The sequence below is a fragment of the Numenius arquata genome, chromosome Z (genome assembly GCF_964106895.1).
Source record: "Numenius arquata chromosome Z, bNumArq3.hap1.1, whole genome shotgun sequence".
NCBI lineage: Eukaryota > Metazoa > Chordata > Aves > Charadriiformes > Scolopacidae > Numenius > Numenius arquata.
The window spans coordinates 19,578,987-19,590,847 of record NC_133616.1 but is presented as its reverse complement, the minus strand read 5'-3'; the positions used below and the strand labels follow the sequence as shown (position 1 = coordinate 19,590,847).

Genomic DNA, 11,861 nt, shown 5'->3' with positions numbered 1-11,861 from the left:
CTTTTCTCAAAGCATTTGTCAGACACAAGACCAGCATCTCTGGGTCTTTCTCACCGTACTCACAATGGAGCTCTTCAGGGTGTACCTTTTATTTAAAGGCAGCATGTCCTTTAAATAATATAATAATTACTTAATTTAAATATAAATATTCAAATAAATATTAAATGTTAAAAAAATTAAATATCAAATTATGTAATTGAACATTGAATTAATTAAAAATAATTTATATTATATAATTTATATTTATTTAAATGTAAGTAAATGGAGAGTCCATAGTGGTCTCTGTATCCTCTCCTTGAAGAGGATTTCCTGCTGCTGCCCTTCGACATGCAGAATTCCCCTCTCCTTCTCGCTTTTGCTGCTGGGGTTGGCTGCTGACTGCTTGAAGCTCTCTTTTCCTTTTCCCATTGACATCTTCCCACTCCCTCGACCCAGGGGAGGTTTTCTTTTTCCTTCTATAAGTCATCTTCTTCCTCAGCTATAGCGGGCTTGACCAATGGCGGAACATCTTCATTTCCCTCCATTTATGGCCATTTAAAATAATGCTCCACTACATAAATAGTCCATGGGTGGAAGTGGAACCGAGGCCTGGACCCACCCAGGGAACTCCAGCATTGCCTGCATCTCCCCTGGTGTATTATTTGTGCTGTATTTACCGGTGACTGCAAATGGAAGTGTAACCTGTAGCTGTGAAAGGGGTGCTGCCTTAAAATGCCGGCAACTGGAGAGCCATTGATATTAGTACTGGCAAAAGGGAAGACGCAGCAACTTCATCTGGCAGGGGTTAGGCTCCGCCGTGACCGGTTTTAAGGCACTCCTGCCCGGTTCGCTCTCCCTGCCCCTCCCCAGAGCGGGGACAGTGCTCCGGCGGCGGCAGTCCCACCGCGGCTCCGCGGGAGCCCCCTTGCCGGCCGCAAAGAGCCAGGTTTTTGCTGACTGGGTCCCTTTTCGTCCCGGCTGCGGGTTTTGTTTTGGAGACGACGCTCCCGGCATCGCCCCGCGGCGGGGGGGTGTGGGTGTGCCCGGGGGGAGGCCGGCGGCGGTGGCCCCGGGGCCGCCCCCGCCGCTCAAATAGCCGCCGCCGGGCCGGGCAGCGGAGCCGCCTCCCCGCCATGGTGACGGCGGCGAGCGGGCGGCGCGGGGGCAGCCCGCAGCGGCGGGGACCCGGCCGCTCCCCGGGCCGCTGCCCGCGGCGCCCGGCGCGGCGGCGGCGGCGGCACCCGGGGACGACGGTGGCGGCGGCGGTGCCGACGGGGGACAGCCGGCAGGAGCTGCAGGCTTTCCGCGACTACGGGGAAAGCTGGTACCGCTCTCGCAAGGGGCTGGAGAGCCGCTTCCAGCCGCGGGAGCCGCTCGCTCGGCAGCCGCAGGTGGGATGGGGGCGGGGGGAGGGGGACGGACGGACGGTGGCGGGGGGCGGGCGGGGGTAGCCCGGTGCCGGCCCCGCCTGACCCTCGGTCCCGGTGCCGCAGGTGACGGCAGAAGCTCGCTGCAAGCTGGTCAGCTGGCTCATCCCCGTCCACCGGCACTTCGGCCTCTCCTTCGAGGCGCTCTGCTTGGCCGTCAACATCCTCGACCGCTTCCTCGCCACCACCCCCGTGGCCGCCGACTGCTTCCAGCTCCTGGGGGTGACGGCGCTGCTCATCGCCTGCAAGCAGGTAGGGGTGGCCCCGGAGACCGGCTGCCCCGCCGCCGGGCTCTCTGCAGCCCTCCTCGGCCACCCCGAGCGGCTTCGGCGCCATCTCTGCCCCAGCCGGGCCGGGCGCCGCAGCCTTCCCCCTCCCCTTCTCCGCGCTGCTCCCCGGGCTGCAGCATCCCCTCCTCTGTCCCCCCCTCCCCCGGCAGGTGGAGGTGCACCCCCCCAGCGTGAAGGAGCTCCTCGCCCTCTGCTGCGGCGCCTTCAGCCGCCAGCAGCTCCGCAACCTGGAGTGCATCGTCCTGCACCGCCTGGGCTTCGACCTGGCCGCCCCCACCGTCAGCTTCTTCCTGGAGCACTTCAGCCAGGTGCGGCTGGAGGCGCGGGGGGCCGACGCGGGGGAGGCGGCGGACGCCCGCAGCCTGGCCGGGGGGGTGGCCGAGCTCAGCCTGGCCGACTACGCTTTTACCAAATACACCCCTTCCCTGCTGGCCGCCGGCAGCCTGGGGCTGGCGGACCGGCTGCTGGGCCACCGCAAGCCCCTGGACCTGCGGGTCAGCGGCTACCCGGAGGGGCTGCTGCGGGATTGCATGGACCAGCTGCAGCTCCTGGTGTCCCTGAACGGGCAGTCCCTGCCGCTCCTCCTGCCCCCGGAGGTGGTACAGAAGTGCCCCTGGCTGCGGGGAGCTGACGGCGAGGCCACCCTGTCACTGGGACCTCCAGCCACCACGGTGCTCGCCTCGGCCTTGGGCTGAGCTGGCTCCGTGCTGGCTCGCCGTTTGTGCTCACTGGAGCTCACGTAGAGCCCCATCAACCAAGCGTTAGTGTTATTTTTATAAATGTTTAAGAGTCAGATCACGTTTTGCACAGGATGCTACTGTATGTCCGTTGCACTGTCCCTTTGCTGTTGGTTTTTTGGTTTTTGTTTTGTTTTTAAATCCAGCATGTACATAATATACAGAATCTCAAGTACTGTATTATTTATTTGGAGGATGGTCCGTAAAGATGATGGTGGAAGGACCAAATGAACATTGAATAAACTCTTTTCTACCTGTCACCTGTACTGGTTTATTTGCTGGTGGTGGGTGTACACAGATGGGGGAGGAAACACATTGGCACAGAACGAGTTCACCCCAACAGTTACTCCAGCCCCCACAAAGTAATTATGCCCGATGGTGTCATTCCCCGTTTAAAACTGACACCAAGCGGTGTCTTGGTCACAGCTCGGGAAAAAAATAAATTTACATGCACTGACCTAAGTGCAGGAAAACAAAACCTTAAATAGTAAAACATCTGGTTATTATTTTTCCAGCAGGTCTGTAATCCAGGTGCATACTCCTAACCGAGTTGGCACTGGGGAAGAAAACAGTCATGATGATGTAAAATATTTTATTTCCTTCGTGCTATTGCCTTTGTGTCTGCACAGAAGTGATGTGAAATGAGAACACACACACACATCTAAAGTTGCCCTGGCGAGTGCTTGCCTCCCAGGGCAGCGGGGAACGGGTGTACCGCAGCCTGGTCCCCGCTCCGAGCCCCGCCTGCCCTCAGGGCTCCGGGCAGAGCGAGCAGAACTTGCCCAAACCGCTGCGGCGGAAAAGACCTACGAGCCCATCGCGGGAGGCGGAGGGCCAGTTTATCCTCCGCCAGCCCCGTCGGTGATCTCGGCTGGGCTCGGCGCAGCAGCGAGGGGGGGAACCCTCTCCCGGCGGGAGGCTCAGTAAAGCTGAGGGCTGGTTTCTTTTTTTTTTTTTTTTTTCCTGCCCCCACCTTATGCTCTCAGCGCTGACGGCGCCGGCCCTAACGTTCAATAAATATCCTTATAAAAACCAGCCAGCCCGCAAGCTGAGGCCCACACGCGGCCCGGCAGGGACCCGCGGGGGTTGGGGCGGGGGGAGGCGGTGTCGGGGCGGAGTGTCCTCGGCAGCGGGTTCGGCCGCGCCTCTCCTCGGGTTTCCCTCCGGGGCAGCCCCCTCGGCCCGCCCCGGCTCCGCGGGCGCGGGGAAGGGCTCCGCGGGCGCGGGAGCCGCCGGCGCGGCCCGGGGAGGCGGCGGGAGGTTTCCGCGCCCCGGCGGAGGGAAGGCGGGCGGGCAGCCCCCGGCAATGGCCCCGGCCCCCCGCGCCCCTGCCCGCGGGGCGGCGCCGAGCGGGGCGCGGAGCGGAGGGCGCCCGCCGGGACCGGGACCGGGACCGGGGCCGCGGCGGCAGCATGGAGCAGGGCGGCCGCCGCCGGGCCTTCGGGAGCATCTGCCCCAACAGGGTCCAGGGTCCGCCAGCCCGCCTCGTCAAGAAGCCGGCCCGGCCCGGCGGGGGGGCGGCGGGGACTCCCCCGGCCGCCTCGAGCCCCCGAGCGCCCCCGCCCCGCCCGCGCCGCAGCGGCGCCCCGCCGGCCCCCGCCGCACCCGCCCTCGGTGAGTCTGTCCGCGGCGGAGAGAGCCCTGACTCCCCGGCCGTGTCCCCCTCCCCGTGCCTCCCACTGCGCCCCGCTGGTGCCCCTCACCGTGCTCCCCAGCCCTGCATCTCCCAGCCGTGACACCCCCACCATGCCCTCCACCGTGTCCCCCTGGCCATGTCCCTCTCTCCATGCTTCCTGCTGTGTTTCCCCTCCGATGCCCCTCACCGTGCTCCCCAGCCCTGCATCCCCCAGCTGTGACACCACCACCAAGCCCTCCACTGTGTCCCCCCACCCCCACCGTGCCCTCCACATGTGCCCTTCTCCATGCCTCCCACTGTGTTTTCCCCCACCATGGTTCCCCCTTCTCCATGCCCCCCACCATGCTCTCCAGCCCTGCATCCCTTGGCCGGGCCCCTCAAGGATGCCCCCTGGCCACGCTTCCCACTTCACTGTGCCCTCCCCTGGCTATGACCATCCCTCCCTGGGCTCCTCACCTCTGTCTCTCACTGTTCCCAGTGCTCACCACCATCGACTGGCAGGATTTGGCAGCCTGTGCCCCCATCCTTCCCGCCACCCCAGCTGGCCCCGTGACCCTGCAGCAGGTAACCCCCTAGCTGTGGCAGGCTTGGCCACCCCTGGCACAGGACACACACCAGTGTGGCTCCCTCAAGCTGATGGGTGGCTGGCAGCCCCCTCAGCCTCAGGCTTCTCACCTGTGAAATGGGCACAGTGGAGGACAGCGTCTTGTCCCACATGTTAGATAGGTTAGTGGCAAAGGCAGCACAAGGGACAGGTGCCTGGGGATGCCTGGGCTGTGGGAAGCTGCTGAGCACAGGCAACAGCGAGTGTCGGATCCGTATGGGCAGCAGTGGGCAGTGTGGGCAGGTCTGAGTGCTGGGCCCTGCTCACAAGCATGTTTCCTTCACCCCTCCCAGGGTTCCCGCTTTCAGGATGGACCAGAGTTTGATTTCCAGGAGTTCAGAGATGCTGTCGATGATTTTATATCTGGCAAGTAGATATTTTTCCTTACCTGAGCCAAACACACCTGCGTGTGCACATCAGCAGTTGTGCTGTCTTTGGTCTCACATTACTTTGGTTTTGGGTTTTTGAATGACCACTCATTGCACGCTTATCCCACCCTGGGACAGCCTGTAAGGCAGTGCGTCCCTACACACCCCCTTAGAGGGACCTGGTCTGGCACTGATCTTTCCCCCATGGGAGACAGGAGTTAAATCCAAACAGGTTTAGGATCTACAGCTGCTGCAGTAGAGTTTAAAAGCATGTCAGGAAATCCCAGGGGGATGCTCAGAACTGGGATGGTGTGCTGGGGTCAGGGGGGAGAGAGGACGTGAAAACCTCTGTGTTAACACCTGTGACTATTCCCTCCAGATGCATCCACCTCAATGCCACCACCACTGGACTGTGCTGACTTTGATTTCTCGCTTGGTGAGGAAGCGGCCTTTGGTCCCTGTGCCCTGCAGCTGGAGAGCAGTGCGGTGGTGCAGGTGCCCCCACAGCGCCTGCCTTCCCCCGAGCCGTGCTGGAGGGACCTGGTGGACCAGCACCAGAAAGCACTGGGAGATGCCCTGGAGGCAAACAGCCAAGTAGGGACCCCCAAGCCCTCCCCAAGGTCCTTGGCGCTGGGTTTCTCTCCCTCGCATCCTGCTGAGGCAGCTGCATGGCCCCTGAGCGCAGCATTCCCCAGCCCCTGGGTGGTGGGGCTGTCCCAACCACCCTGTCCCCACTTGTCCTTGGCAGCTGCAGGAGACCCTCACACAGAGGCAGGAAGAGCTGGTGACGCTGCAGGAGAGCAATGTGCAGCTGAAGGAGCTGGCGAGCCAGGCCAGGCAGCTGGCTGCCGTCCTTGACGTGAGTGCTGCCCCCACACCTGGCCCTGCTGCCCCACGGCCCGGCTGGTCCCTGGTGGGGTGCGGTGGGGGATGGAGTGCAGGGTGAAGGCCGAGCAGCGCCGGTGTGGGACAGGGCCGTGAGGGAGGTGGGGTGGGGAGATGTGGGGCGGGATGGGGTGGTGCAGGGTGGTGTGGTGTGGGGCAGGGCGGAGAGTGGTGGGGTGAGGCAGTGCGGGACGGAGCAGGGCAGGGCGGGATGGGTTGGTGTGGTGTGGGGTAAAGCGGTGCGGGACGGAGCAGGGCAGGGGGGGAGGGGCAGCGTGCGGGGCAGGGTGGTGGAGGACGGGGTAGTGCGGGGATGCGCGGTGCGGGGATGCGCGGTGCGGCGCAGCCCGCGCCAGTGGCGCTCTCTCCCCCCGGCAGACGCTGATGCTCCCGCAGTGCGCCGACGGGGCGGCCCTTCCTCCTCCTCCTCTTCATCCTCCACCTCCTCTTGCCGCCGCCGCTGCCGCCCCGGCTGGGACCTGGGGCGGGCGCGGGCGGCCGGAGTCGCGGGAGGAGGCGGCGGGCGTGGACGCCATGCTGCGGGAGGTGTCGGAGAAGTGCCGCGCTGCCCTGCGCAGCCTTGGCGGGGGCAGCCCGAGGGGACACAGTCCGGAGGGTGACAGCCCGGGGGGAAACAGCCCCACGGCGAAGCGCCCGCGGCCGGCGCCGCGCCTGCACGGCGCCTTCCGCGGGCTGCGCACCGGCCAGGCGGGCGGCGGGGGGCTGGAGGGGGGCGGCAGCCTGCGGGCGGCCCTGGGGGAGGCGGGCAGCATCCGCACCCTGGCTTTCCCGCAGGGCAACGCCTTCACCCTCCGCACCGCCGCCGGCGGGTACCACTTTCGCTGGGTGCCGCGCTGAGACCCCACGGAGCCCCCCCCCGGACCCCGGCCAGGCGTGTCCCGGGCCAGCGACAGGCTGGCGGGGCACCCCTCTCCGGCGGCAGGCTCCCATTTTTCCCTCGGAAAACGGGTAATTCCGCTGCTGGAGGCTGGAGAAGAGACGGGACGAGCGCGGCAGAGGCGTCGTCGTCGGGCTTCACACGGAGCCGTGGTTTTCGAGTCGGCATCTCGCCCCCAGTAGTTTGCTAATGAATGTAATGAATGTAGAGATTAAGTGAAGATCTGGCCGGGTGGTTTTATCCGGAGATTTTACTCAGTTGAGCAGGAAAATGCGGCTGACAGAGTCGTGACTGTGGTTGGCCGGTAGGAAAACAGACGGACCCTCCCAAATGGTTTGGACACGGTACATCTCCCCCATCTCGGAATTTTACATCCATAATGTTTACAAATTGCACTTGTGTCGTTCATGTGTGCAGCTGTACATGTATATTTGCACTTGGTGTGATGATTAAATAGTGCTTAAAATTGCCATTTATTTGTACTGATTTAATGTAAACACAGTATTTTGCATCAGGTACACAAATTTGCTTTCATTAGAGCAAAGATAACAGAAAGCTGAGCATTTGCACATGGTTTACTTTGCTTGATGAGCTCAAGCAGAAAATTTTAGAGTAACACCCGCTGCTGTTTACATTCAGTAATGTTATCTCCAGTAGGGAGCACTGGGAATAATGTTAAATTGTTCTGAATGGATACACTTCACTGGTTTGAATGCTAAACCACTGACAGCACATGTGAAATGGTACCTGAAGTTTCTTTTATGTGGCACATAAATGAATGAAGGCACCATGCTCCACCCAGGATAGAGGTTTCTCTCTGTGAAGTTATTGGAGGTTTTCTGTCTGTGAAGTTATTGGTTTTCTGCTTTTCAATACTCAGATTTTCCAGTATTCTTGCATGGCTGCATGCACTTTAACAGCAATCCAACTGTAACAGGCTTGTGTGACAGTTAAGGTGACAGCACCACATCACCATCTCAGTGGCAGGTTTCAGGGAAGATGCAACCCTGCTCGTACTGTTGTGCTTTTGGCAAGCAGAAACTGTATTAGGAAGGAGAGGGGTTCTTGTCACCAGCATGATGCGTAGTTATATGGCTCTTAGGAGACTGCAAAGGGGGTCCTTCCTATCTGTGGTCCTTTGTGTCTGCAGCACTGACATTTTCTAGCAGGGGAGGTGCTGACGCCGTGTCTAGGAAGCTGAGGGCACAGCCCTGGGATGGTTCCAGCATGGTTCCTATCTCAGAAGACCATTGCCACCTTGGCCAAAATGCTGTGTGAAAGCTCTGGTTCTGCAGGGTTCAAGAGACACAAAGCCTGCCCGGCTGCAATGAATTCAGCAGGGAATAAACTGATAACATAAGGCAGCTCATATAGATATCTGTAGTTCCTCTCCATGTGCTTTATGAAGTTAAATGCAAAATGTATAGTATGTACAATTTTGTAATGTTTATAAGCTTATTAATTCCTCAGAAATAAAATGACACATGAAAACTGCAGACTTCTTGTAGGATGCAACAATAAAGCAATCACCCTGTTAGATTGTCACCAGTGTTGTTCTTGCTGCTACTACAAGTCTTCTCAGAATTACAGACATGTTTATCCACTTACTTTTGCAGTTAATCTTCTATAGAGATTTACTTCTTTTACTCATAGTGTTTCTATGTTAAAAGTATTCTTGCCTAATTTTGAGTTGTGATCTAAAAGTAATAGAAAATGTCCACAGATGTCTTTAAAAAATTGTTTAATTTTAATCTCTGTTAACTGGAAAGGCTGAAAATTGGCTAATCAGACCAAGAAGCTTCTTACTGAGACTCACAGAAGCATCATCAGACACGTAGCTGGTAAAAGGAAAAGATGTTTGGTATGCAACATGGTGTGTTTACAGTGTTATGCTATAAGCATAGTTATATTGTTATAGTGGTGCACTGTAAACATCTCCTTTAAACTATAAAGGTGTACTTTAAATTCACACTTATCTATCTGCTTCCACACAGGAGTTTCATAAAAAGTGGACAAATCTCTTTCACAGGTTAAAGGAACATAACGACTGCTTTTGTCAACTGAGTTAAAAGGGCTCCTAGTGCTCTTTTTCTGCCAGGCTGGCGTTGGTGAGATCACAGAGGACGAAGCCCGGCCCATCGATGCATGCTCATTTTTCATGTTTTTTCCATCAGAAGCTGAGCCCTGGAAAAGCTGCAAGTCCACTACTAGGAAATCTCATACCCAAACAGATATGGCTTTATGCTTAGTGTTTGGGGCAGAATCTGTGCCACGGGGCACAGGGCAGAGCCCCTGGACATGCAGATGTGATGGACTGAAGAACACATTGGTCTGTGGTATAGGTTCATTTTCTCTCCCTGGTGGTGCATGGTCCATTCAATGGGTCCAGAGAGCTGGCCAAGCCCCCAGCAGAAATAAAACAAAAGTAGATGCAGTGACATTTCATGAGCCTTGTTCCTGCTCATAAGTAAAGTTCCTGTGCCCTTCCCTGCCCTGCTGGTGCCAGGCCACTGGATGGGTGGCCATGGCCGTTTTGTAATGCAGAATTGCAGACAACTGGGACACTTTGAGGTGAAACAGAAAAATACCTTTTTTTTTTTGGGGGGTGGGGTGGGGGGGTGGGTGGGGGAGTGAGTGAGTGGGGTGGTGGTGGCAGGGGAAGGGTTTAGTGATCATGTTTTGAATTTAAGCACCTCAGTTGCACATAAGCCTTGTTCTGGGCACGTGGTTTTTTCATTAGGTAAAATCTTCAGGTGTTAATTAAAAAATGACACCAGACCTTAAGGTACAGCTCAATTAAAAAGAAATACTAGAAAGGGGAACTATCTTTCAGTAAATAGGTGCATATTGAGTCCATAATTTTACGTCTCTTGAAGATGGCAAGGGCAAAAGGGATCTGGATGGTGGTATTTAGAAATGGTATAGGGCTTTTGGTATAATTATAACTTGCAAAAGCCTTTTTTATCAGCAATATTGCCCATTCCCTGTTCTAAAGGCAGTACCCAAGGATGAGTGGCATGGCATTTTCCTGTGTGGGTTGCCAAGGCTGTTCAACAGGTCATAATGAGAAATATTGTCCTTTCACGAATCTGAGCTACTCTCCATGTGTTCCTAAGATGAATGCTCTCGCTTTGGTATTCTTATCAACTTGTACGTAATCATAGGCACACATTGGTGTCATTTAATTGGGCCTGGCTAGCATTTTTGATGCACAGGGGTTCCTACATTCAGGCAAAGCTAACGTCCATGAGAAAGATGCAGCTGGTGCTCCCGTCGGTTTGCCACTGACCCTGGGTGGCAGCAAGCTAGCATCAAGGTGGCTCCGACTCTGGGTAATTGTGTAGAGACCCGGACCATAACGTGGCCATGGCCCCGTAGCAGCAGTACTAACCCACTCCTGTTGGTTTTGGCTCCTCTGTTCAGTGGTTACAGACAAATGGAGTTTCACTGACTTTTCTCCCCTTGTTTTCCTGAATATTTTTCTAAAGAAAATTACCCCTATGTCTAACTTCAGGAAAAGACAAGCATTTATATGACAGCAGCAGCACTCTTCATCTTTTCTAAACATTGACTTACTACTGGTCAGCAACCATTATTTACATTTTGCATTGCACAGGCATAACGAACAACTAAAGCTAATGAGGTCAAAAGAGGCTGCAGTTTGCTTTGGCACAACTGTTTCATAGGTGTATCAAAAACAGTCTTAAAAGTCTGCCTTGCACCTAGCACCTGTTCAAACTCTGAAGCAAGTGACTATTTATGTTCAATATTGACTTTATACTCTTCAACAAAATACTGTGAAAAAACCCCAAATTAATAAGTGTCTTCCAGGTTATTCACACATTGTGATTGCTTTTGGTAAAGTCTCCAGGCTTCTTGCTCAGGTAACGCAGTTACAATTAGAACTCACTTGTTAAAATAGGGCAGCTAGAAATTTTGAGGCTTATTCTTTCTTTTGCTCAGTAAATTGTTGTTGCAATGGGCTGTGAGGGTATGTCTCAGGCATCCTCCACATCACTCTCTCTGTCACGGGCTGACAGACACCAAGCGTGTCGAGGATGGTCACGTTTTGTGCTTCCATCTCTTCTATGGCACAGGTCTTGGGATTTCAGGCAGTGACTCCTGCATTGAATCTCATCTTTCTATTTGTGTAAGCTCACCTCAGTGGATGTTTTACAGTTTCAAACAGCTTTCGCCCATGTACCAGGGATGTCCCTGGATCCCTCTGGGTGGACTGCTTGGGCTTTCAAAGTGGGAGGACACTGATAGAGCATTGACTCAGCAGAGGCCCTCCACACCCTGGAGGAACTGCACGGAAATCCCAGCTCTGGTTGACCACATTTGCAGGCATTTAATGTAATTAAATGGTATGAACAATTAGAAGTCTCTCTTCTATATCCTTGAACAGCAGAAATGTCCTCTCTTTTAAGCCTTTTTGTAGTGATGTGTAAAGCTGGCTCAGTACCTTAAAAGTTACCCCTTTTCCTGCACTTTGCAATGTGAATGTTTAATAGTGCTTGCGGATTTGTGGTGACAGCTGAATTGTCCCAGACATCAGGTAACCTCTCATTTATGACAGTGCTGATGGAGTAGAGATGGAGACATTTTTCTCCTATAACCTAATGGGATTGGCATTCTTTTAAGCTACGCTGCAGGAACACACAGAGGCTACGGTGCCCTGCTTGTGCACATAGTAAAAGAGAGCCTGGAGACTCCTTGACTCCAAAAAGGTAGGTGTGATACAAAAGTGAGCATCCTATACCCTGGTTACAGTTGGGAAGGTGAGGCACAGAGGTGTAACATGATTTGACTCCTGTCTGTGACAAAATAAAAATCCTGATCTCCTGTGACCCGCTCAGGTTGTTCTTCATGTATTGTCTCTTCTCTGTGCCCTGAACTCCTCTTGCCTCTTGGAGGACTATAACTAGCTGGTATGGGAGCCAGGGGTAAGGAGAGGCATGTGTGAAAGAGAAGTAGGAAAGGAAGCATGTTGCAAGCCAAACTGTAGGTTTTATCGCAGATTTTTTTTTTTTTTTT

The 11,861-nt window shown here is 55.5% G+C and overlaps 2 protein-coding genes across 2 annotated transcripts; both read left to right on the top strand.

Moving 5' to 3' along the window:
* The first annotated feature begins 1,061 nt into the window (after positions 1-1,061).
* On the top strand, positions 1,062-2,391 carry CCNO (cyclin O). Its single transcript, XM_074166319.1, has 3 exons — positions 1,062-1,370; positions 1,473-1,658; positions 1,846-2,391. The coding sequence occupies exons 1-3, from the start codon at positions 1,113-1,115 to the stop codon at positions 2,389-2,391; spliced, it is 990 nt and encodes a 329-aa protein (XP_074022420.1). The 5' UTR covers positions 1,062-1,112.
* A 2,605-nt stretch (positions 2,392-4,996) lies between these two features.
* MCIDAS (multiciliate differentiation and DNA synthesis associated cell cycle protein) lies at positions 4,997-6,784 on the top strand. The gene is made up of 4 exons (XM_074166802.1): positions 4,997-5,039; positions 5,421-5,635; positions 5,790-5,900; positions 6,305-6,784. Exons 2-4 carry the CDS (start codon positions 5,435-5,437, stop codon positions 6,782-6,784), a joined length of 792 nt encoding a protein of 263 aa, XP_074022903.1. The 5' UTR covers positions 4,997-5,039; positions 5,421-5,434.
* The last annotated feature ends 5,077 nt before the right edge of the window (positions 6,785-11,861 follow it).

What these genes read in the sequence shown, in the direction of transcription:
- CCNO (XM_074166319.1), top strand. Translation starts at nt 1,113, where the DNA reads ATGGTGACGGCGGCGAGCGGGCGGCGCGGGGGCAGCCCGCAGCGGCGG. An exon ending in CGCTCGCTCGGCAGCCGCAG is followed by an intron (nt 1,371 to 1,472) that starts GTGGGATGGGGG and finishes CCGGTGCCGCAG; the next exon opens with GTGACGGCAGAAGCTCGCTG. An exon ending in TGCTCATCGCCTGCAAGCAG is followed by an intron (nt 1,659 to 1,845) that starts GTAGGGGTGGCC and finishes CTCCCCCGGCAG; the next exon opens with GTGGAGGTGCACCCCCCCAG.
- MCIDAS (XM_074166802.1), top strand. Translation starts at nt 5,435, where the DNA reads ATGCCACCACCACTGGACTGTGCTGACTTTGATTTCTCGCTTGGTGAG. An exon ending in CCCTGGAGGCAAACAGCCAA is followed by an intron (nt 5,636 to 5,789) that starts GTAGGGACCCCC and finishes TGTCCTTGGCAG; the next exon opens with CTGCAGGAGACCCTCACACA. An exon ending in AGCTGGCTGCCGTCCTTGAC is followed by an intron (nt 5,901 to 6,304) that starts GTGAGTGCTGCC and finishes TCCCCCCGGCAG; the next exon opens with ACGCTGATGCTCCCGCAGTG.